Source organism: Poecilia latipinna, unplaced genomic scaffold (assembly GCF_001443285.1).
Source record: "Poecilia latipinna isolate Pla-1442-1.1 unplaced genomic scaffold, P_latipinna-1.0 Scaffold29, whole genome shotgun sequence".
In the NCBI taxonomy this organism is placed as follows: Eukaryota; Metazoa; Chordata; class Actinopteri; order Cyprinodontiformes; family Poeciliidae; genus Poecilia; species Poecilia latipinna.
In genome coordinates, this window is record NW_015112645.1 from 41,200 (window position 1) to 67,073 (window position 25,874).

Consider the following 25,874-nt stretch of genomic DNA (forward strand, 5'->3'; position numbering starts at 1 on the left):
ACACACACACACACACACACACACACACACACACACACACACACACACACACACGTTTGTGTTGCTATCTTTGTGGGGACTTTCCATTGACTTCCATTCATTTCTACAGCCTAAACCTGACCTTTACACTTTTCCTAACCCTAACCAACCAAAACTCAATTCATACCTTAGCCCTAACTCTGACCCCTGACCCAAAAACAGGGTTTCCCCTTGTGGGGACCAGGCTCCGGTCCCCACAAGGAGCAATTGGTCCCCACAACATAGTATATGTCAGGAAAATCGTCCCCACAAGGTACTACAAACAAACGCACACACACACACACGCACACACACACACACACACACACACACACACACACACACACCAATCCCCAATGGAAATTACATCATGGAATGAGTGCAGCAACACAAAGTGCTGACCTTGCAGTTTCTCTTATGAGCTGGCGGCTAAACATTTACAGTATTGGACTGTGAGTCGGTGTGTGTGGCCGTTAACGAGGATCACAGCTGGAGTGTTTTCCAGAATAGGATATGTTGCTTATGGATTTTAATCTTTCAGTGTGACTGGCTCACTGAACAGAACAGGAGCCGCCCACAGGGGCTGAAAACTTTCTAACCCTGACGTGTTTTGTGGAAAACTCATTCCAGTCTGTTGATGCCGTGTTGCAGTTTTTATTATCTTTGTTTTCTTTTCCAGATTTTGAGCCACATTTGGAGAAGAAAGTAGAGTTTCAGGTCGTAATCTTAGATTGAGTCAGTTATTTTTAGATGTAACAGTTCACTCCAGTTCTTTTTCTCTGACCTGATCAGGTAGAAAAACAATTGAATCCTTTAAAAACCGCAGGGCGAGTTAAATTTGGAGTGGGCCGCCCATAAACCGTCTCTGGTTGAATTATTAATGATCAGCTCTAAGTAGGATGAGTCTGTCTGCTGCTTCCAGCTCTTCAGCGCTCAGGTCGCGTCGTCCGCAGGAACAAATTTAACACGTCCAAATGTTTTAGGTCCTGCACTTTCTGCCATGATGCTCATCATAACCAAATGCTTTGTATTCGCATCATCTTGTGTTTCTTTTAAAGATTATGCTGCTGACGGATCCGGAGATAGAGAGCAGCCTCCTGATCAGCTCTGATGAAGGAGCCACATACCAGAAGTACCGACTCAACTTCTACATCCTGAGCCTCCTGTTTCACCCCGAGCAGGAGGACTGGATCCTGGCATACAGCCACGACCAAAAGGTGAGGGAGAGGACATGACTGCAGCTCCTTTCAAAGAGGAAGAGCCTCGACTTTCACCAAAGTAAAACCACATCAGGATCCCAGTGACTCTTAGCTGGAGGACTGATGCTCCACAGGAGGCCGGTGACAGTTCAGCCGCAGAACAGGTGGAGCTCTGATGAAAGTCTGACAGTCGCTGCAGGAGGATGAAACGCTGCAGCAGCTTAAGGCTGGAAGTCATCTGGATAAACTAAATTGACTAATTATGTCACTGAAACAGAAGTAACCACATCAGAAACATCCATAAGCTGAAGGGATTTTATTCATTAATCTGAACGTTTCTCTTCTGTGAAATTTAATCTGCAGCCTAACAGAAAAAACAAACAAAAAGTTTGTAACCAAAAAGCTCCAGAGTTTTTATTTTAGGAATCATTGTCTGAGAAACAATGCTCTGAACTTCTCATATTTTCTTGTGTTGCAACATTTAGTGTGTTTCATGTAATGAATCAAAGTGGCCTTTAAATTATACCTGATTTTTAACTGTAAAATTCTTAAAAGTGCGGCATACATTTGCATTCATCTCACCTTCATCAATAACTTGTACAATAATTTTTCTCTGCTTTTATAGCTGCAGAACTTTTGGATCTGATTCTTTGCAGAATAGTTCCAGAGGATTATGGACATTGAAAAAAAAGTTTAGACTTTTTTCTCAGAATTCTGAATTTAAGCAAAATTCTGAAAGATTTTTTTTTTTGGCTCTAATCCTGTTCCATAATCAGATTATTTTCTTTAGTAAATGTGTTTCTTTATCCAACTGTCCTCATTAATTAAGTGAACATTCTGAGTTATATTTTAGTAAAGAAATACCAAACTAAAATATTCTGAAACGTTAAATGTGGAAGCTTGTGTGAAGGACATCGCTGTAAGCACAGCGGTTTGGGAGAAGACAGATTTAAAGATGCACTTTAAGGTGAGAGTCGGTGACTTGAGGTTAAATGTGAAGCAGAGATCCAGAACATGGAGCCACAGCAGCTCCAGCCTGTAGATCCTGTTGTAGAGAACCTGACAGAGGAAGATCTTCCACAGAGATACTGAGGGTATTAATCAGCTTGAAGGTGAAATATGGAAGTAAATATGAAGGAGGACCTGTGTTGTTTGGTCAGAAGGTGGCTGTTAAAATATGTGGCTGAGCTGCAGCTAAAGGCTCATTCCAGGCTTTCTGTTTGCTGTCTGGTGTTTAAAACCAATGAAATCTCAGCAACTGCGGCTGAAAACAAATTAAATGTAATGCCCTGATATTTCATATCTGTTTCCTTTTTGTACAAAATAACAGAGCTGGTGAGAGAGACGGAGACAGAAGGCTTTCATGTGGTTCTGTCAGTCTGCCGGGTTTCCTTTGATAGAAAACATTTTAGCCAATTTGAATAATAAATTGAAAAATTGAACTTGACTGCATTGTTTGATAAAAGGGATCAACTTGAATTGGATGGGATTGACTTTAAATCTGCCTCTGATTGGGTTTATTTATCTTTATAAATAAAGTTGAAGTGAACTGGAAGCAGAACCGGCTCCTCCTGCAAAACGCTGCCAGACCAGCGCAGACACAGAGAGGAGGGTTTGTACAGAGGAGTCCAGATCCAGTCAGACATTAACATTCAGCTCATCAACATGGAAGGTTGGCCGACAATGAAACAGTTTATTTACAAGCAACAAGTTTCCTCTAATCCACAAAAAGTCATTTAACTGTGTAGGATTAGTGTAGTTTATAATAACTGTGTCCTAGTGAAGCATTAAAACATTCACAAATATATATTTGTTTTATATTATTGAGATCAGGCCTTGTTCCAGAAATGTAAACTCTTGTTCAATATTTGTTATAGTTTGCTGTTGTTGGTCTCCTCAGTAGGCCGTGCCGCATCACTGAGACGGCTTTGGACGTTAAATAAATCGTCTGAAAACATGAGTTCAAGTTTGTTCCAGAGAATCTCTTCCTGAAGGGAAACCATGCAGGGCAGATGGGAGAGCGGCGTGACATGCTGAGTCTTTGACACATGGGGGCATCATGACTGAATTGATCCATTTAGCTATTTAACATTCTGCTGAATACCATGATGAGCCTCTGCACATGACGTCATGCTCTTCAGGAAGCAACAACCTGCAAAGACTCCTGAGAATCACTTTTATTTGTTCATTGATTGTGAATGGCTGCGGGTTGTTCCAGTGGAGGCTGCACAGACAGACAGGATGCAAACCAAACTACGTTTTATCGTAAGTCTTTTGATGAGGAAGGATGAGCAGTGAATTTACAGCAAACAGTTTTTACAAACTAAGAAGAGAAACATTCATATCAGTGATGCAATCAAATATTGCAATATAGAAAATGTATGCATCTAATCATTAGTTGAAATGCGCCACCATGATGCAGCCAAGCATGTATGAAAACATCTCTCAGCATCTGGACTTTTACATGCTTTTAAGTTTTCTCTGGTGCAAGAGAAAACCCGGTTCATGACAAAGCGACAAAAATCATGTGGAGAGAATTCAGGCAAATCAATGAAGAAGTCAGGAGGCAGAATTCAGGCTATCTGTGAAAACCAAACCCCAACTAGATGAGCTTCTTCCACAGACACATCAGCTCAACTTGAACCAGTAGAAACTGGAGATACTGGAAAACAATCAGCTGGGTGGGTTCAGTCCACCCATCCCTCAGTGCTGACGTCCGTCATGGCGCCTCAACATGATTAGGAGACATATTTGCAAAGGGTCAATAGCGCTTTAGTGTTAGCCGAACTAATGTCGGAGTCCTCCATCGTTATGTTGTATAACTAACCAAAGCAGAGTATATTTCCCTGGGAAAAGGAAAGAAATGGATAATTCAGTCCCTCATCTTCCGCCACTCCCACCAACTCAAGCTCCTCTCCACCCTAAAACTGCTTCTCTTTCACTTTGCCTGCCCTCTTTTTGGCAGAGCTGCCACATTTGTTGATTGAGAGACCTTTCAGAGGCTGTAGCGGCGGCAGCAGCCCCTCCGCCCCACCAGTAGCCGCCTCACCTCCTCCAGCTCCTGTTCTGCCTCTGCTCTTACTGGGAAACACACTAACTCGTTTTAGGAGGGTAATTAGTCAAAGTGATTTCCTCCTGCCCCAGTTCTCTGCTCTCTTCCTTTTTCTTGCATCTGCTTAGCCAGCTTCATGCATGCATATTAGTAGCAATCAGTGATATTTGTTTTTATGTGTATTAGAACACATTACAAGATGATTTTTCAAAAATATATTTGTATTGATTAACTTTTAACTGGGATGTCATTGAATACATTTATATAATAAAATTGGGACACTTTACAAATATGTCTATTTTAACAATAAGAAACATTAAGGCAATATAAAGTCATGAAAATAGCCAGTAGTGAGAATAAAAACTAAAATCAGAAGAAAAGATGTAAACAGATGTATAACATCAGGTGTCCATCATCATTACTCAGGAGTTTAAATGTGGCTCTTCTAACTTCAGACATTTAAATAAGTCTGCAGCCAGGTGTTGATGTGAGTGTGAACACTATGCTGACCTTAACCTGGTTCTAGTTAGTTCATCTCAAACAGGATGAAATGTGTCTGCAACGATCAGAGGAAGCTGAGCTGAAACAGGTTGAACTGTCGTGGTCAGGAGGAAACATTTACCTGTAATAAATGATTTCTAAAAACAGCTGAGTGTAAATTTGAGGCCGGCTCTGATGAATGCAGCCCGCCTGTTTGGACTGAAATAAAAGCATTCTGATTCTGATGCTGGAATATTTGGACACCTGAACCGGTTTAACCCAAATACAGCCCTGCAGGAAAATAACCAATAGTGAAACATGAAGGTGGTGCTGATCAATATATTTAAATATCAGTAAAGTATTTTTTTCTAATGACTTCATATTTAACTCAGGTGTGTAGGAGCAGAAATACATCTAGAAGTTGCAGGACAGTGTCTGAATTTAAAGATCCCTGTTCTTCAGATTGACTTTTTCCTCCTGCTTAACTTTCCTTTAACATACTTGTATGAATCTCTGTGAACAGCTTCCCTAGCAGTGACATTTCATTCCTAGAAAGGGTCAGTAACTGTCCACTGAAGAACAATCTGATGTAAAATTACAATTTTATCTGCAGAGAGAAAATCCCTTCAGAGGTAAATATCAGACTTTTCAGCAGAGATGATCCATATGGGATGTTATTCTGAGCACAGTATGGAGATGTAATTAGAAAACAAATGAATGCAAACAAACACTTTGGATATCCACTGATAAATAACTGTTTACACGCTGTGCATCACTGCTCACGCTCAAAACGGAAAAGTCAGAGTTTAACATTGAAACAAGTTTGGAGCTTCATTAGATTGTGTTTGTAAGCTGCACAGTAAACAGATTTGTCTTTGTTTTATAACCGAGTACACGTGTTTGAGGATTAAATACTTTTATTTCAGTCTCTAAAGGTTACAGATTAAAAAAATGAAAAGTGAGAATGACTTCATTCTGTACCACTGTGATGGAAAAGAAAAAGTAAATCAATAAATGAATAGATAAAGTTAACATAAACATAATTGCAGTGGCACAGAATCATTTAATGTCCTACCAAAATAAATTACAAAATGCTATGAAAATGTTTTTCTATTTTTTATTACATAATTGTAATGTGCCTGTTTTATACTTTATACCTTTACATTTAAAATATAATTTACATGTTATTATTTAGTAATTGGTGATTTATCATAAAAATAATTAGAATTCCACTTATATTTTTTGTCATCTTTGTGTTTTTCTCATGTTTCATCCAGAAAAATACAAAAAGTTCACCATCGGCTAAATTTAGACACCAGAAACTTTAAGGATAAATTTTCCTCTGCTTCTCCTGCGTCTGTCGACCAGCCTTCAAAACCAAACTGATTTCAAATCAAACTTTATTTTAACACATTTGTACAACTCAAAGCTATTTTAGGCGTTTAAAGAACAAAATGATATGTCTTTATATCTGAAGATGGCTTTTCAAACCTGCTTTTGCTGAAATCTCAGCAGAATGATCAGAGGAACAAACCAGTGCTTCTTGTTTCATGTTCGGTTTCTTTGATTGCGCTCAGACTACCGCTGTCATTTGCTCTCTTCTTCAGTAACTCTCCTCTGCAGAACTGTGACATTCTGCTGCAGAAATCTGAGTCCACAAAATGTCTTAAAGCCGTCACAGTCGATAAGTTAGAGTATGAATATTCCCATGAGGCTCGTTTAACTCATTAAACGTACCTTTTGAAAATGGACAACCTTTAATTGAGCATTAAACACACTTATTTATGAAGGCTGTATTTTTTTATGATGTAATATTCTAATTTTAAATGTCATGTTTTTCATTAACCAAGCAGAAAATTATCGTAATTAACAGAAATGATTTTTCAATAATATTTTAATTTATTGAAGTTAGTAGTTCTTACTTTGGTTCATGATGCTGATGTCTGAGTGCAGAGCTCGTCTGGTGTGAAAACACAAAGTTAATGTCCCAACGGTTGGCCTTGTGCACTTTGGGTCTTATTTTATGTGCTTATACAGCAGAATGATCGTTGGAGAGTAACTTTTATTTAAATTTCTTTTATAGCTTTACAGCTCTGTTGAGTTTGGAAGAAGATGGCAGCTGGTGCACGAGAAAGTGGCTCCTAATCGTTTCTATTGGTAAGTAATCATGATAATGACCTGTTCACTGTACTTTGTTTATACCATTTAAAACTGATGATTAATCATCAAATGTAATTTTCAAAAAGCAGAATGTCTAAATATAATTTATTTCTCTAGGAAAAGTTTAACAAGGGACAGTTTTTTAAATGCATTTTTTCCATTATTCATTAAAACAAGAATGTTTAAACGATTTTATCAGACCTGTCATGATATTGACATTTTAGGAATGAAAAAGGTTTTTTGTCTCTAGTGTTAATAATTTTTCTGCTTCTTGTTCTGAAATGTGTCTGGACCAACACTGATGTTTTTATCAAATAGAAAAATGAGATGATAAGATTCTTTTGACTTACTGACTGCTGGTGTTGTGCCAGAAAACACAACAATAATCTCGTTTTTATATTTTTCTTGAATTTGTCCCTAAGAAGCCAAATACAAACTGTGAGAGAAGATAAAGAGGTACATGTGCTCTATGGGAGACTTTTTCCATTTCATAAATTAAAATCTGAAGCTGTTCATTTTGCTGCTGGATGATTCAGGAAAAACTAAGGCAAACATTAAAAAGCACAGGGGAAAGGCCCCACAGCCAGAGACACTTTTAAACGGCTACTTTAAAAGTTTCATCACCAAATAAACCTCAGAATTCATCAACAGACACAGGAAGTCCAGGAGCTGATGTGAGGAGTAAACCTTAGACCAGCTTTTTAGCTCATCGGTGTTTGTTTGTTTGTTTCTGTTTATTAGGTAAATTTCAACAAAATCTAAACAAATATTGAACTTTAAATCCAATTGCTAATAATCCATTTGTGTAAAAATAACCTGTTTCTAGTATAACAGTCAGAAAACATAAAAATGCACCTTAATTCAGAGCAAAATGACCTAAAAATCCTGCACATCATTTAATTAGAACCTTCCTTCTGTTATTTATCAGCTGCTGCAGAGTTAAAGTGTCACATTATCATCACAGCAATAACTTTAAACATTGGTTCATGTAAATAATGACAAATTGCACATTCTGAAATTCAGATTTTATTATAGAACTGATTAATCTGGTGGCTCTAATTGCTGCATATTAATTGAAGCTGGATTGTTTTGTGCCAAATAAATTTGATCAGCTGTTTGGAAGAGAGCGCAGAGCCGAGATGTTTTCTATGAAACTATAAACACCTCAGTTATTGTCATTTTCTTTTACACAGGTGGTAAAGATGTCAAATTGTAATTAGAACTGAAAAAGAGGCTGTGCAGATGAACATTATTCATGTGTTAGACTGATCATCAATGTGTTGGATGGTTGGGCTTTGCTCAGGTTCATTTCAGTGAATTACATCAAAAGTTCATTTATTCCACTAATTCAGTTGAACAACTGGAACTCATGTAAACTCGTTGCACACAGCTTGATATATTTCTAGTATTAATTGTGATAATTGCAGCTTACAGATAAAAGTTTCTAAGAAAATAAAAATGTTGCATTCAGCCAATAAAAATGATTTTTTATGCAGAATTGTTGGATTTTAATCTGCATAACCATAAAATGTTTCTCCAGTTGCGTTACTGACAGCTTCCACAAGCAGCATAAGCCACTAAAAGTCCTAACTGGGTGTAACAGTAAACCAGTGCAGTCTATTGGCAGTAGAAGGTGAATCCAGATTATTCCTGGATAATTACGGCTTTTCACTGATGTTTTGATGAGCTTCAGAAAAACTTGTAGCTTTATACGGGAGACTCACCGTCCAGAAATCTAGATTATATATTATTAGATTTGAAACATTCAGGAGTGAAAAGCAACCAAATACAGAGACATTAGAATTGAATCATTTGTTTTTTGATAATTTTCCAATTAAGTTTGGAATAAAATATAGAAATACAAAGATTTATGGAATAGATGCTTTCCTCAGGACGCTGACCATAATGTCTTTCATAAAATCTATAAAAACATTTTGTGTTCCTGCTGCATGACTTTGTTGTGCTCCCTCTTCACAAGTTGTGTCAAAGTTAGTTGTTTTCTGCATTTCTTCATCCAGTAACCAACACATGACAAATGGTCTTCACCTCAGCAGAGTGCAGAGGAGCGGCGCCGTAGTAACGAGCCGCGCTGCCAGGAGTGCAGCGGGCCTCAGGGCTGATGCTGCTGATGCTGTCAGGGTTCTATTTTGGGTTGCGCGCTGTGCGGTTGGAGTTGTGCTGGCCCTGGTAATGAAGCTGCTCGGGGAGCTTATGTCTGCTGCACATGCAGCCACGGAACATGTGTAAGCTCATTTGTGATTCGGAGAACCTGAGAGGCACTGAGCGACTCGCTGCTAACCTCCATAGGATGCGACTATAATCAGTTTGGGAGCTCGGCGTCTGCAGCCATTTGCATACGAGTGATAATCTCTGCAGGAACATTTGGGATCTGTGTGTGTGTGTGTGTGTGTGTTTCCTGGGACAAGAGCTCCCTCTCATGTCACCGGCTCTTTTGCTCCTACTGGGTCTGACCTCGGCGCAGACACAGACGCTGCTGTTCGGCTTTATTTGAACTTTCTTGGAAAAACTATTTGCTCTCCTACTGATTTCATCTGTGTTTGTTTTTTGCCAGAATGAATGTTTCAGATAATAACTTTTAATATCAAAGTAATTAGAAAATGCAGCTTTGAGATGATGATGCCCTTTATTAAGAAATAAACCAAACTGTAATACTTCCACTTGTTAAATCATGAATGAGCTTCGACTAGAGGCGAACCGATTGCAGTTTTCTGGTCGATCTTTAAAAAGCCTGACTTGCGGATGCGGTTTTGGCTCATACTGATTTTTTTGTCTGAAAAGTTGTTAAGTTGTCAGAGTGACAGCTGTTAGATGTGCAGACGTGACCTGCTGGCGCGTCTGTCAGTCAGTCCTCTGGCACAGCAGAGCAGACAGGGACTGATTCTGGGACCATTTTGTGGAGGAAAGTAAGATCGGTGGATAACTTTGTTTTCTCATGTAAATAGTGGCTGATGTTGTTTAATCAGTATTTTGAGTGTTGTTGGAGTCTTCACCTCACCAGATTGCTGTTCCTCTTCAGGCACCTTGGAAGGAGGTGAAACCAGAACTGATGCTGACTAAAAAGAACATAAAGTCACATCTTTTATTTGTCAAAAACATGTTGATGATGAACAGATGAAACTGGAATATCTATTTCCAGTTTCATCTGTGTCTCGTTACATCTGGCATAAACTAGCAGCACCTCAGAAAACGTATGATGAGTCAGACATGGAGGAGGTTTGATGTCTGGGCGTCTCTCCGCCTGGACGACGTTCTGTTGTTCTCCAGGTCATCATTTCATGGCCTTCAGGTGAAACAGACTGGAGTTATGGAGCAAGGCAGTGATAACAAACATCAAGATGACTAAAAAAGGGTTCTGCAGTGGCCTAGTCCAAACCTGGACTGAAACTGAGTTGCTGTTATTCAGCCTGTCAGTGTTGTTGTAAACACTTGTTGCCAGGAATGGAACAACCATTTACTACATTTAGGGGGTCATATATATACTTTTGACCTTCACTAACTTTTTCCTGAATAAATAAAGTGATATTTTGAAAACCTCTTTATACTAAAGTTATCTTTATATAATTCTTGGAGGGTTTAAAGCATTAAACTGTTTGCCCTCTTGCAGAAACCTGACGGGGCAAACTTCCTTCATGGTTTGCTCTCCCATAATCCACTGCCTGCCTCAGATGATTCTTTGGATTATTTAGTAAAATGTAAACATGGATTTGAGAAGTAGGCCATCATGTTCAAGGTTTTGTTTGATCTCATGTAGTTAATAAAAGAACAATGATCTGAGTTTTGCTGTTTCTCAGCCTGTCTCACACAGACTTCCAGAAATCTGTTCGGTCCGTCGGAACGTTGTCACGTCTCCTTCCACCTTCTCCCATCAGCTCCTCATCTTCGCCTCCTTCCTCTGATCCTCCAGTCTTTTTAATACATTTTTAATGCCCTAATGATTATATGCTATTCCATCTGCAGGCATCCCGACTGCAGCAGGAAAATCAATGGATTTTCCTGCTCTAATGATGGGAGGAAACATTTTTCTGTCTCTCTCGTTCGGGGAGGAAAAGGACCTTCAAGGTCTTTTGAACATTTAGATCACTCACTCAACCTGAGGCTCTCTGTGCTGAACACAGACCGTCGTGTTGGAGACAGTAATTCCTACATGCAGCTCTGCTGATATTTACCGCTGCTGTGGTTGCAGTTGGCTGAACCTCTCTGTTGTTATAAGCTTGTCTGACTTTGCAGCATGTAATCTCTCAGGTCAGACAGCAGCTTCGGAAAGGGGGGGCATCCACCCGATGGGAAAAGAGCAACAGTGATGTTCCTGAAACATATTTGTCTGCCTTTCAGGTCCAAGATGGGTTTGGACAAAGAGCCGGGCTTAATTCACCTGGAAACCAGCATCTCTGAAGGACGTGAGTAATTGAATTCTGAGTTCAGAGCTCTATTTTCCTGCTGTCTTTGTGCTCTGCTGGAGGCATTGTGCTCAAGTAGTGAGCAGTCGGGGGGTTCTTGGATAGTCCTGCTGCAGGATAATGTAAAGGGACGGCCGGGTCCAGGGACCCACAGGAACAATGGAGGGAAAAGTAATGCATGGATCTGTAAAGCTTTTAAAGATCAGCGGTTCAGGTCAGTGGTGGACATGTAGATTAATTTCACTCACCTGAATCACGTCGACACGAAAGTGTTTTAAAAAGGACAATGACTTTGTTCTGCACAGAAATCCTTGGAATACATGAAACTTCACTGAACTCTGTTGCTACTGAGTAAAATTATGTAGGATGTGATGTAGCATTTCTGCTTTGCTCATCCAGTTAGCCTCTAAACGTACAAATCTCTCAGCTCTGGATGTTTTATGCATGAGACCCTGAGGACAGATTCGTTCCTGAAGCCTCAGTGCCTTTCATCAGAACGTTGTCCGTGGATGGACATGTCCAGACCACATTTCCCTGTCTGGACATGGTCACATTGTTAATTTATCTGTGTTCCTCTTCGTTTCCACACTGCCATCTATTTTCTTTTTTTTGGTTTTTGTTTGAGCCTGATGTGACAGAGGTAAGCCAATCAAACGCAGTCCTACACAGTGTTACAGTCACACAGCCAGAGACCATCAGCATTGATCACGCCTGTATGGAGGGAGCCGACAGGTTTTTGGCAGAGGCCGGCGTTGGGGGACAGGCGTGCGGCCGCAGAGCCGTGATTGAAGGCAAGGAAAGCAATCGGCCTCTCGGTTCATCTGTCATCTCTTACCGGGGCCACTTCACTGACACGGGGCCAAAAGAGAGCACTTAGCTGTGGGTGAAGGCTGCCTTTCTTCATCGGCTAAAACCATATCAGAAGCCACGGCCTGACGTGTTTGTGTGTGTGTGTCTCTGTGTGTGTGTGTGTGGGAGCAGAGGCGCTGTACATCACCTGCAAGCTGCAGAACTGCACAGACGCCAACAAGGGCAAACCATTCCCCGGATACATTGACCCCAATTCCCTGGTGGTGCAGGATGAGTATGTGTTTGTCCAGGTAAGTAATCGTCCGTTTGCTCCGGGACGGCGCTGTGGCTGTGGGAGATTCATCCAGGGCATATTCGGTTATGTTCTGTTGTTTGTTGTAATATGATGTTGTTTGTCATGTTTGTGCCTGAAGGTGTCCACTGCAGGGAGGCCGGTCTACTACGTTTCTGCAAAACGAGACGTCTTTACCCCGATGAAGCTGCCAAAGTACACCCTGCCCAAGGTAACACGGCACAGCGCTTAGTTACAGCGTACATAACACTCACCAACAGGCGCTCCTGAGACTTTGACCATTAAAAAGCAATTACACAACCCTAGGAAGTGTTAGAACAAAAATTCTGCACAGCAGTGCTGAAGTTTGTACATCTAAACGTTGGATCAAAATGAGCTCCCGGCTCGTTTCAGGATCCGATTCATCACTGGCTCCCTGCGATGGTCTCTTTGGTGTTTCCAGGCAAATCAAGGCCAAAAGTTTCTCAGGGTGTTTCCAGGATTGTTATTCGGCTCTGCTTCGCGTTTGCCTGACCTCGCTTATCACGTCCCTACTGACAATTAAACATGTTTTATTCAATCAGGCCCAGTGCGCCCGGGTAGCTGCAGGCTGGCTGCAAGGTATTATTGGAACAGTCAGAGGTAGATGAATCTCCCAAGCTAACAGCACGAACTCAGCCGAATAGTTTCTGTCCAATAACTCTTAGCAAGTGGTAATGATTGCTGCATCCTCTTAGTTAAAACACAGACGACAGAAACATTCAGATGGCTGTGATTAACCCAGCAGGAGCTCAGGAACAATAAGGATCATATGAACGTCTTTAGGTTTATAATTGGAACAGAATAAATCATGACTTTGATTGAAGGACCAAATTAAAAGCAAGCTGAGGTGCATTCATACTCGGAGTACGAATGTTAAAACTCTCATCAGGACCATTGAGTTACAGCTGAAGTACGTAACTTTTAAAAAACATGTTAAAACTGTCAACATGCTGAGACATCTAAGAAAAGATTGATCTCCTCAGTGAGCTGCAGAAATTCACACTCCCCGTGTCAAACAACCAATCAGAGCCAAGAGGAGTATCTTAATGCTGTCAATCAACCTCATGCACGCACTGCTAAATATGCTAATGGCAAAGAAACAACTTACTGTTCCAGGAGAACTGTTCTTCCACTACGCTAACCAGTCTGAGCATTCATAGCTGCTGTGGTGAACCAACTGTGTGAGCAGCGTGTACACAAGTTTGACTGACAGCGCTATGACCCTCCTCCTGATTCTGACTGGCTGGTTCTGACCGCGCATCATATTCAGCTGACAGCAGGACCTTATAGAGAAAGCAAACAACTTTTCCGTCCATCCGTCCATCCATCCGTCCGTCCGTCTGTCCGTCCATCCATCCGTCCATCCATCCGTCCGTCCGTCTGTCTGTCCATCCATCCGTCCGTCCGTCCGTCCGTCCATCCGTCTGTCCGTCCATCCGTCTGTCCCCTCCTCCCTCCAGGTGTAATGCATATCAAATCAAACCTTTCCGTCCAGCCCATCAGCCTGATTGTCCTGGTCCGTCTCCTAGGAGCTGCATGTGATCAGTACAGATGAAAACCGCGTAGTGGCTGCTGTTCAGGAGTGGAACCAGAATGAAACCTACAACCTGTACGTGTCGGACACTTCGGGCGTCTACTACACTCTGGCTCTGGAGAACGTGGTCAGCAGCATGGGCCTGGAGGGCAACGTCATGGTGGACCTGTATGAGGTAAACAAGCTTTAACAGGACCGTTCTCCGCTGGAGTCTGCTTTTCATTCCAGAAACACGCTTTGATTTCAGTTAGAGGTGAACGTTAGAAGCAACTGGTCTGAAGTTTTATTAGAACTTTGATCAATATATCAGAGCTTAAAGGCAGAGGGGATGAAATAAACCAGCAACTTTCCTCTGAAGTGTCCACATCAACAGGAAAAGGAATTCTTCCTAGAATATTAGCTTTCCTGAAGCTAAGATTATCTCTTCCTTTGATGAAAAAAGCAGCTAATTTTTAATGAAACCTACCTAATCTTTATAATTTTTTGAATCATTTGACCACCTGCCATTATTTAAAACTTCTATCTGCGGATCTGATAATTAAGCCTGCGATGATGCAGCGCATGTCTTCCTGCAGCCACAGAGATAGAATCAAATCCACCGTCCTGATTGGGGTCGCCACCCGGGACGAAACTTATGCTAAATCTCCACTCCGAGGGAGAATGAAGTATCTGCCAATTACCAAAGTGGAGTTTCACGGGTTGATGCAGGCGCAGCGACTCGCTGGAGGCCGGCTGCGGCGCCCCGCGGGCCTCCAGCAGGGAGTCACATTCATTTAAGGCACACATTGATTACTCACAAGTCTCCAGACGCTCCATCATTTTCCACTCAGCGTTTGTCGCTGTGTTTGGTTCTGGTAGGAATACAGAGCAGGTCTGTGTGTGCTGCAATCAGCCCGGCGTCCGACTCGCTTTGCACTGAGCTGTGTTTTATCAGCTCCATGTGACGTTACTGCAGCTGGTAGTCAGACTTATGGGTGCTGCTTGTAAAGTTACACTGTAAAAAATTACAGAAATGTTTTGGTTTATTTGGCCTGTTATTGAGAAAAAAACTTTTAATTTTTTAAAGTTATATTTTCACCATGTTGTACATACATTTATAATATTATAGTTCCAAACTATAGATTCATTGACAAGTTAAATATTTAGTTAAATTAAATATTTCATTTGTATGTAAATATTTAGTTTGTGAGCTAAATATTTTGCTCACAAACTAAATATTTAGTGCAGGTCTGAGTGAAATGATGCCGTCATGGAGTCGTTCTCCTGCTGTTAACTTTTCACTTTCATAAACATCATAAATAACCACATACAAGTTCTTCTCTTTCCTTTTTGTTTATCTGCTTTGTCTTCTCAAACCTCCAGTCAGTCGTGGCAGATGGCTGCTGGTACCGAGCCTGGTTCTGGTTCTGGTTCTGGTTCTGGTGGAGGTTTCTTCTTGTTAAAGGAAGAAACCTCTCGCTACATGCTTGCTCAGTGTGAGGGTTTTCTGTAATGTGAGTGATCATTGCTGCGTGTTCCTTCAGGAGGAATAAAATAAAAGTCAACGGCTCGATGCAACCTGCTGGTTTTCCTTATGGAAACCTTTTAGACTAATTTGAATAATTCACTGTTTGGTAGCTGAGATCAACTATAATATATGTGATTGAATTTAAATTATTTTTTCAAAATTCCTTGAAATATCGTTTCTTGAGAAATGTTAAATTGAACATTTATTCTGATTTGTGGAATAAAAAGGTTGTGTGGTTTTCTACGATGTATGTAAACATCTGGTTTCGACTGAAGTGAATAATATTCAGAGATCTGCCTGAGTTTCTCTCAAAGCTGTTTCTGTGTTACCTTCCCAGGTGGCAGGAATAAAGGGCATGTTCCTGGCCAACAAAAAGACTGATAGCCAAGTGAAGACGTACATCACTTACAACCGCGGCAGAGACTGGAGGTTGCTGCAGGCCCCCAGCAGAGACCTGAGAGGCAACAGCATCCACTGTGTGCTGGTGAGCGCTGCTGCAGCAGCTGCTGCTGCTGCTGCTGCTGCTGCTGCTGCTGCTTCTTTTTTTATCCATGTGTGCGCGTCCATCTGAGAGACAGGAGCCGCCTGATCCCAGCAGCAGCGAGAGGCCGCGCTCAGAGAGCAGCAGCCGTCAGAGCTGAGTGCTCCGAGGCGGCTGAGCTGAAAGGTCAGCCGTTCTGATTCAGTCCAATAAGCCGACCTCCCATTTAAGCTACTGGAAGAAGAAGAGGTGTCAGATGGAAAAGCGCGCTCCTCTCCTTCATCTGTCCATCTTCCTGAGAGCTCCTGAAAGTTGGGGCAGCTCATCGTTCGCCTGAGATTTCAGTCAGACGCTAAAGTTCAACAATCCAAGTAAACAATCCGGTTCATCTGGAACGTTCCCAACTCATCCCAACCTCAGACCGGAAATAATCACTCCCCCCGCCCCCCCAAAAAAAAAAGAAACCCCAAACCAATTAGATACTCTGTGGCATTTTTTGCCTTCTTCTCATATTATCCAGTCATTTGTCAGCAAATGTCAGAGTTTTAATAAACCTCCAAACAGCCCGTCACAACATGGCCTCCTCCACTGGCATTTCGCCGCCTCGTAATGAGAATTGTGTCGGTAAAGGTTAACCCAATCAAAATTAATGGTGAGGCCGGCCAATGGGGATGCCGTGTTTGTGATGGAGCTTATGACTTGGGAGGGTTGCAGATCCGAGTCGATGCAACCGGCGAGGCGTGCGTCCGCGTCTCTTAGTGATCCCGGCGGCTCGGCCCGAAGGTTTCGCTAATTGAGATCTTGATTTCTCCCTCTGCAGCCGTACTGCTCATTACATCTCCATCTTCACGTGTCTGCCAACCCCTACACATCTGGAAACATCGCCAGCAGGGAGTCGGCGCCGGGGATCATCGTCGCCTCAGGTGGGTGTGAGGAAGGCTGCTGCCGCCGCTGACGGTCTGTCTGCCTTCCTTCAGACGAATCCGCTAATTATGTAACGACCTGCTAACAGTGTTCACTTAATTACGGGGGTTTTATTATTTAACTGGTTTTACAGTCGGAGTTTCTTCTGAATCCATTTTGCAGCATCAAATGAAATACTTTATCTTTTTTGCTGCATGTTGGCGAACTGTAGAATCTCCTGCTTAAAGTCAGAAACACTGATCTACATGTAGATACTTTCTGCAGACAGATCTTCTCTTCAGGATGTTACAGACATAAAGTATTCACTCTTTGATCTTGTTCTTTACAACCACACACTTTGATGAGCTTCATTAGGTTTTAATGTGAAGTAGAAAGAAAATCATCTTCCATCTACTAACGTTAATGAAAGATTTTCTTTTTTATTTTACTCTACAAGATATTTCAGTTAAGATCTGAACATCAGTTTTATAGTCTTGGCTCAAATTGTCAATGTAATTTTGCTCAGGACTTTGACTGGGCCATTTTAGAACACAGATACAGCTTCATGTGGAAGTGTGTAAACCTTTTACCATGCAGGCTGAAACCATCAAGCTGAAGGAACCTGTGGTCTTCAAAAATAATTTGTTCAAAATATTTGTTTTTGATGAGTAAAAACATTTTATTCTTCCAGAATGAAATACATAAATCATGAAATGATCTTCTGCACCTTCCTGGATAATCCCTGCAAATGAAAATCCTCCCCGTAGCATGATGCTGCCACCACCATGCTTCACATTGATTATATGGGTTGTTTGTTTCTTCTTCCCAAAGATTTTATTTAGATGGTAGAAGTAAAGATGAGGCAGTTGAGTTCTCATTTGAATCCTACTTGGCTTTATTACATCTCATAAAATCTGGATAAAATTCATTCAGGTTTTTGTTTATTTGATAAAATGTGAGAACGTTGAAGAGTTATGAATACTTGGCCTGCCTCTGCCTGCTGCCAGCTGCTCCAGCCTCTGCCTGCCCTCCTCTGCTTTCCACCAAACAGCCATCAGTGATGCAAAGCCATAAACCATCAAGAACAAAGAAAAATGGAGGAAGATGACATCAGCTGCCTTCCAGGTGGATTCACACCGCAGTGATATTTACTCCCATATGGACCGACACTGTCAATAACTCATCAGCACACACCTCAGGTGTCTGCAGAAGGCCAGGCTGGCACTCTGAGCGTGAAGCAGAGAATTAAACAGCTCTCAGTGCAACAATCGACCCGTTTGGTTTGATCCGTCATTATTCCAGCTGCGGTCACGAAGGAGGAAAATAACGGAAAAATAACTTCTTCCTCTCCATCCGGGGATCTAATTTTAGAACGATTTCAGCCATCATGATCGCATTTCCATTGATAAAGTCTACAGATGGTCCGGACCGCATGAAGGAGAGGAAGTCAGAGCCATAAAACGGCGATCTGTTCGCTGTAAACTGAAACTCAACTGCTGCTGGGATTGTTATCACCCTCATTGTGCTACAAAATGAGAAATAAAAGAATGCACCTAATGGGAAATTCAACCTTTGATGGTCACTTTTCATAGATCACCTTTCTCAATCTGAAGACAGAAACTGGATCAGCATTGCGACTTTGAGTCGGTTGTGAGAAGGAGATTGTGGCTCATGGAGAGTTCATTCCTGTGGAACAATCAGGCCTCCCAAACCTGCCACCTGGCACCAATTACAGGCTGAATTAAAGCAATTACAGCCTTTTGCACTGGATTAGGAAAGCTTGTCTTAATGTGGTCCGAAGTGCTGAAAGATGAATACAGTAATCAGGATTTATTGGTTAATTTGGGAGCCTGCACAAATGTCACAGTGCGGCGTAGATCTGTAGGAGCGGCGTAATTACAGGTGCAGTCAGCAGCTGCAGAGCGGACCACCGCTGGCTGCAGTCCTCACTGCATAAAAGTTAGATTTGATCTGAAGCAGGCTTTTCTTCCTGCGTACACATCATGCTGCTCCCATCATCAAATGCGGTTTGTCTTGTGTGAATTTCCTCTGCAGGCTCCATCGGTTCAGAACTGACCACCAGCAATGTGAGCGCGTTCATCACCTCTGATGCAGGAAACACGTGGAGACAGGTGAGGCCTCTTTGTGCTGCCTGATGTCACGCCGCTGAAATGTATCCTGTGAAGTAATTCCAGTTCAGCTGTGAAATGTGGGAAGTGTAAAACAATATGACATCACTTCTGTTGGGAATGCAGCCTTTGATTCTTCTTTGTGAAGGAAGTGAGAGTGTTTTAGAAATCTACAAACCTTTCAGACGTTTCCATGGCAGCAGCTGACTGACATTTGGTTCACTTCTGTTTTGCCATCCTTACACGCTGCCTGTCTCTTTCTGCTCATGTTCAGTTAGCAGACATTGAAGACTTTATTATTGGGTAGAAAAGGTTCCACTGCGTGTTGTCAGGACGTCCACATTCAAAGTGTGAACAGTGTTGGCCTCTTGGAGCAGAGCTGAGCTAGACTTTAGTTTCTCTGACCAGAGGCTTCGTTGATGCAGGACTAAAACAGCCGACTGTTGGCAGGACGGACTCCAGCTTTTAATGCTGCAGGAAACCACATGAACGCCTGGAATGACGAAGCAGATAAACCTTCAGAAAAGAAAACTTAAAACCAGATTGTTGCTCCTCTTGGATCCACAAAACAGAGCTAATAAACTGAGCTACATGTAATATTTTGTTAAATCTTTTCAAGGATATCCACAAAAGTTGGTAACTGGGTTTTATCCGCAAATGTATTTTTGATAATTATCATTTTTAATTTGTTTGTAGCAAAATGATCTGGCCTTCAGTGTTTGAAATTAGCATCCAAGGCTCAGTAGCCTGGGTTTGATTCAGTCAGCAGCACGCTGATCATTCATAGGTAGAATGGCAAATAAATAATAAATATCTGGCCCTCAAATTTATGAAAACCAAACCAATGATTAAAACCAAAAACAGAAAAATCCTGACTTTCTGAGGAGATAAAAACAGTAGTTGACTTTATCTTCATGATCCATGTGAGCTGAACATTTAGTGATCCGTCATTTAACCCTAAATGTAACGGATGTTGGGCTTATCAGCTAAAACACTGAATCTGTTCAGCTCAGTGAATGCCTTGGTGCTAATATCTGCTTCTGGTCTGGGGTTTGTTGCTGCTATAGAAAGTCTTAAAGTTAGCTATTTGTGATATAAATAAGGTGTTAAACAGTGAAGACAGAAAAACCTGCAAAAAGCCATTTAAATAGATAAATGTGTTCTCCAGGTCACATCTGTTCATTCACCAAGCACTGCAGGTGCTCAGCACTTCTCACCTTTATGGATTTGGTCTTTTATTTCACAGCTTATTTATGTTTTTATTTTTGTCCCTGAAGCACCTCACTAGCAAATATTTTAAAACATATTAATTCCCCATCATTTTTCTGTTCAGCATCCATGACTAAGTTTATACATCTGTGAAACACAATTCTTCCAGTTTGCATCAGTTTTAACCTCGACTGCTACAAGCAATTAATGTCTTAGAAACATCTTTCATTCAGAAAGTCATTTTTCAAGAAGGCAGGAAGTTTTTACCTTCTGAATGGAACAAGCTGCCATGTAGCTCTGAAACAAATGAACTCAGAAATTAAAATAACAAACATGTGAGTAAAGCCAGTCTGAACTACTGCAGGCTTTTAGCCACATCACTCCAAACTTAGCCAGAAGACTCAGTCGAAGTTAGTAAAGGATCTTAATGGAGACAGTCAGGCAGGGCCGGCCCAAGCCTTCATGGGGCCCTAAGCAGCCGCTTAGTTTGCTGATGCCTTGGGCCGACCCTGCAGTCAGGATCAAACTGTGCAGAAGCCTCTGGGACATAAAGGCAGACCAAGACTGGGGGAGCTTTTGGGTCAGAATAAATTGGGATCAAGCTGATACCTGGAGGAAATAATTCAAGCATAAAGAGTCATAAAGCTCAGAAGACAAACATCATCCACAGTTAGAACGGCGGCGATCACAGCGTTTATAGAGAAGCTGACAGATGTGAGGAACAGCTGGAGGTTGTCTGGAGCGTTGGAGGAACGCTGTCTGCTCAGACAGATGAAGCTACGCTAATTAAAAGAAGCAAAGTCATAAACTATGTCCTAGTTAAAGGAGCTGGATGTGATGTTCAGAGCTTGGGTTCTTCTTTTAGAACCTGACCAGTTTCAAACTTCACCAGAACATCCTGGGTCTTCATGATGCTGGTTGTTCTCTGCTGACTCGTTACGGCGGCCGCTGTAGGCACCAGGCTGCAGTGGATTTTATTTAGGGGTGTCAAAGAAAAGGAGGCTCAATACAAATGCATAGCGAGAAAATAAAGACGTGACGATCCGATTCTTTTAAACGTCTCCCTGAACAAAGCATGTTTATTACCTACTTTATGTTTGATGGATGTGACTGCATCACCATTTCTACTGCAAGAACATGCCAGGGTCCTACTTCACACATACTCAATAAATATTAACTTCAAGATTGTTCTGGTTTGTGAATTTCACTCAATAAAACAAATAATATAGAACTATAGTGAGGGTAAAATATGTGGTTCTTAGAAAAATCTACAAGTGGATCATCTGAATATCTGTTCCATCAATAACTCAAAAGTGAGGAAAACAAAATAAATAAAAATCTGTGCATTTTTTACACTTTTTTTTAAATCTGATTTTTATTTGTTTCCTAGAGTTTAATGTGAAAATCCTCCTGTCTGTTGTCTTGCTGTCAACTTTTCACTCAGACTTTTTTCATGAAACACTTTGATAAAACATAATTTAGAAATCTGAGGGCCAAGTCAAAACGAGGGGCTGCCGTCATGTGAATAACTTTCATTAGATATTAACATCACAGAATCATATTACAGTCTCTGAGGTCGTGTAGCTTTGTAAGGTCAACAGCATGCGGCTTCCTCCCGGTGACGGCTGCTCAGTGTGCAGACGCAGAAAAGTCTCGCCTCGCTGAGCTTTCTTCTTTCTCCTGCAGATCTTTGATGAGGAGTACGCCGTGCTTTATCTCGACCAAGGTGGAGCCTTGGTGGCAATAAGACACACTCCACTTCCCATCCGACACCTATGGTGAGTCATTACCACGAAGCTGCCGTTTGTCACAGCATGACTAATTCCCTCAGAGGGAGCTGGAAGTCTTAAGTTAGTCAAACAGAAAAGCAAATGAGTTTGTCTTGAACTGGGGATGATTCCTGTTAGAGGAGCCAGCAGCCGTGGAAAATGACTGCTCTTACAGCTGTCATTCCATTTCCCCTCTCCGTGTTTGAAGTCATAATGAGTGTAGCTCTCGCTGATCGCTGCTCATTGAGCAGACTCCCTCAGTCCTGCACAGAATATGAAATAAAGTTGTGAGACACCTCTAAGGGTCATTAGCTTGTGCACACAGCGGGGGGGATTAGCATGGATCCCAGGTGCTGCAGCTGTTTGTGTTCTCAGGTTGAGCTTCGACGAAGGACGGCAGTGGAACAAGTACAGCTTCTCCAACACGCCTCTGTTTGTGGACGGGGTGCTGGGCGAGCCGGGCGAGGAGACGCTCATCATGACGTGAGTAGCACACGTCCATCTCGAAAAAATATCAGGGAAAGAGAGAAATCAGACAAATTGTGTTTGAACTTTTCTGAGCAGCAGTTGATGCAATCTCTTTCTGGTGAACCAGGGAGGATTTATCAAGGCAAAATCAAGCAAACACATCAAATACTTCCGTCATCCTGATGTGAAATTAAATGTTTAACTCATATCATCCTAATTCCTTCAGTCATTATGGATGGTGATGCTGCCACCATCCATTACTGTCTATAACAAATATGATCAAGTCTCTGACTGTTGCCCAGGACTTTTACACAGTAACTTGGCCGAGATGATACCATCAGTTGTTGGCCAGAACTGCTAATGCACCTCATTTGCTTTTGCCACTCCTCTGTAAATCTCTGTCTGAAAGTCTGGCAGAGAGAAGTTAGAGTTTGGGACCTGAAGAAATGGCTTGAACTTCGTCCTTCTGTCTCTGCTGGTTGGTACTGACCAGCTGTATCCAAGGAGAGAGATGCTAATCAGCTGCTCCTGGTTGTAAAACCAATACCTTGTTACCATGGTTACACATCATGACAACTGCGTGAAAGTAAAAATGTGAGAGCAAAAATCCTAGCTGCATTCAAACCAGAGGGAATAAATGTCTAAACATGAAACCAAAAACTATATGAACGAAAGTCTAGAAAAGAATAAATCAGAGGTAAAATAACAGAGCTGCTCCAACATGCTGTCCGTGTTGCACTTTTAGAGCTCAAAGCTGGAACAAAAATAAAACCTAATTTCCTCCAAAGCATTCATCTGATTTGTCACCAGATAGAAATGGTCATTCAGAGCCGCCATGATTCTTAGCAGAGGAGCTGATGGAGCCAATCATCAGAGATTTCAGTCCATGCTGACATGACAGCATCATGTGGTTATTGAATAGAAAGTCATTTTGTTTCCCTTTTTTTAAAGGTTTTATTGGCTCTAGTGGCCTTTATTTGATAGTTAATTAACAGGAAAGTTAGTAATGAGAGACGGGGAAGACATGCAGCAAAGGTCGCCAAGGCCGGGAATCGAACCTGCGGCGGCTGCGTTGAGGACTGAGGCCTCCATATGTGGGTTGTGCTGAACCACCACAGCACAACCATTGTTACCTTTTTCATTAGACTTTCCTTTGGTTTGTAGCATTACTATTATCAAATTCTGTTTTCTGCAGGATTGGTGTTGGAGGAATGAAAGCCTCAACCAGGAAGGACAGACATTTTGATAATTACAGACTAGACTGTGACAATTAAATGCATTATTGACGACTGATTAGAGATTAGAGAACTGAAACAGGAGAATAATCCTGGTGGGCGAATCTGGTCAGAAACCTGCAGAGTTTCTGCTGAGTAGAAACACAAACATGATTTGAGCTGAGAAACCTGACAGGAAACCGGCTCCATCTGTTGTTAGCTTGAACATCGGGGTGGTTGATTCTCCAAACCCAGATCCTCTGACTGCAGTAGGTAAGACATTAACTCTGCATCTACAGATGTGTTCCTGTAACCTGAGCTTTGCTTCGCCTTCTGAGCCATCCAGCATTCGTCTCTGCCTGTTTTCTTCTTCATGAATAAAAACAAACTTTCTCTGAAGGTCTGGCCAACATCAAAACTGGCTGTCTCCAGATTGTGATCACAGGAGATCAATGCTTTGGCAGCCGGCGACAGCGCGACTGTCCATTTGAAGAGCATGAAGGAAAATGATCAAAATGATAAAAAAGACAGGAAAACAGCAAAGAAAGTTTACTTTTGAAAACTTTTAACAGCATTAGAAATCGGCAGAGCGGCGAGCACGAATCAGTTTGCCCTCAGAGAGCAGAGTTATGAAGATTCCCTCCACATTTATTATTAGAATAGCCACGAGCCGGGAGCATTCATACGACGCAGCACGGCCCGTTATTGCAGCAGAGAGTGGGGCCTGTGGGGCCCGTTACCAAAGGGTCTCCACGGGCACATCAATGTTTCATGACACCTGCCATTAATGACAGAGTGACGGCGGGCGCGGCGCGGCGCGGCGGGAGAGTGATGGGCGCAGCAGGAGGACGGAGAGCAGGAAGGCAGGATGACAGCGCTCTGAGGAGGAACGCACCACGGCTGCTTCTGTTTGGAAGGAGTTTGAGGTTCTGTAAAGACAAAGCAGAGACTGAGATCAAGTCCTCCAACGTTAAGCCTCTTGGCCATCAGTTTTCATAAGACCATCATGCACTGCTTTCTTATCAATTTGTACTAATTTCTGCAGTAAGTGCCTGTCATGGTCGGATGCCTCCGGCGCTAATTGACAGATTGTGATTAATATGTTGCTATATGGTCTCACACACACACACACACACACACACACACACACACACACACACACACACACACAGTCACTTGATTCAGCTGGAGAAGGGATATTCTCCTAGCCGGTTTAATAACCTTGAATTGTATTTGGAATCTGGTCAGAGAAAAACAAGAGAATTTATTCTTATTAACGTTCATAATAAAGACAGATTAGTCGTCATTTTGTCTTATTTTTGTTTGGTTTGTATTTTCCGATGTGAGTAAGGTGACAACAAATAAATGTGAAAGCAGGGATGCGTGTCTGGGCTGGAGCAAGTCGTCTGTCTGCAGGGTTTTCTTTCTGCATGAGGATCTCATTTGTATTTGAAGCAGAATGTTTTCACCCAGGCCTGCTGTGCAGAAACCAAAGGAAATCGAAAAGCTCTTTTAACCGAGCCTGTCTGGAAAAAGAACAACTCTTTATCACTCCCTTTTTCTCCTAGAGTTTTATTCTTTTGTCTCGTACAAATATTAGGCTACAAATCTTACAAACTTATGCTAAGTTTTCTGAAACTTTATTCTGTCAGCCTCTTCAGACTTCATGAAGTCGTCACTGTGCTCTTCCCAACTCATCCCAAATGAAGTTGGAAAATATCCTTCAGTGTAAAATCATAGGAGCTTTTACTGAGCTACGTTCTCTACCTGGTGAACTTTCTGATCCGTTTTTAACAAAAGATCCACAAAAAACAATTACAAAATAGTCTAAGCTCTAATTTAAGTCATTTAAATAAATAAACCCTGTCAGCTGGTTGTCTTTTAAATAAGAAAGCATGATAGGTGGAATAAAAGCTCAAAACATTTAAGAGTTATCAAACATTTGAAGCCACAATTTTGCAAATAATTTAGTGTTAGCTATTAATTTTGACGTTAAAACCTGTCAGGGTCAGAAAGCTTCCTGGGATGATGGCGAGTAGTGAAGGATCATTTTCAGATGGAAGGAGTCCAGAAACGCTCCATGCTGGAATCCCACTGCATGATGGGCAACAGGTTCAAAACATCCACATTCTGGCTGGTTTGTGTTTTTAAACGTAGTTTTCATCTCTCTGCCTCTAACATTGTTTCTGTAAATAAGATGGAGTTTACTC

General features: G+C 41.7%; 1 protein-coding gene across 4 annotated transcripts in view; it reads left to right on the top strand.

Moving 5' to 3' along the window:
- The window catches only part of sorcs1 (sortilin-related VPS10 domain containing receptor 1), a 91,126-nt gene that overhangs the window by 39,408 nt on the left and 25,844 nt on the right, over nucleotides 1-25,874 (top strand). For all 4 annotated transcript variants that reach the window (XM_015039650.1, XM_015039639.1, XM_015039659.1 and 1 more), the window contains exons 4-14: nucleotides 1,077-1,235; nucleotides 6,833-6,906; nucleotides 11,263-11,327; nucleotides 12,309-12,427; nucleotides 12,551-12,640; nucleotides 13,980-14,159; nucleotides 15,829-15,975; nucleotides 16,793-16,895; nucleotides 18,931-19,007; nucleotides 21,900-21,991; nucleotides 22,358-22,465. In XM_015039650.1, coding sequence (XP_014895136.1) covers nucleotides 1,077-1,235; nucleotides 6,833-6,906; nucleotides 11,263-11,327; nucleotides 12,309-12,427; nucleotides 12,551-12,640; nucleotides 13,980-14,159; nucleotides 15,829-15,975; nucleotides 16,793-16,895; nucleotides 18,931-19,007; nucleotides 21,900-21,991; nucleotides 22,358-22,465 — 1,214 coding nt within the window. The remainder of the gene's footprint in view (nucleotides 1-1,076; nucleotides 1,236-6,832; nucleotides 6,907-11,262; nucleotides 11,328-12,308; nucleotides 12,428-12,550; nucleotides 12,641-13,979; nucleotides 14,160-15,828; nucleotides 15,976-16,792; nucleotides 16,896-18,930; nucleotides 19,008-21,899; nucleotides 21,992-22,357; nucleotides 22,466-25,874) is intronic.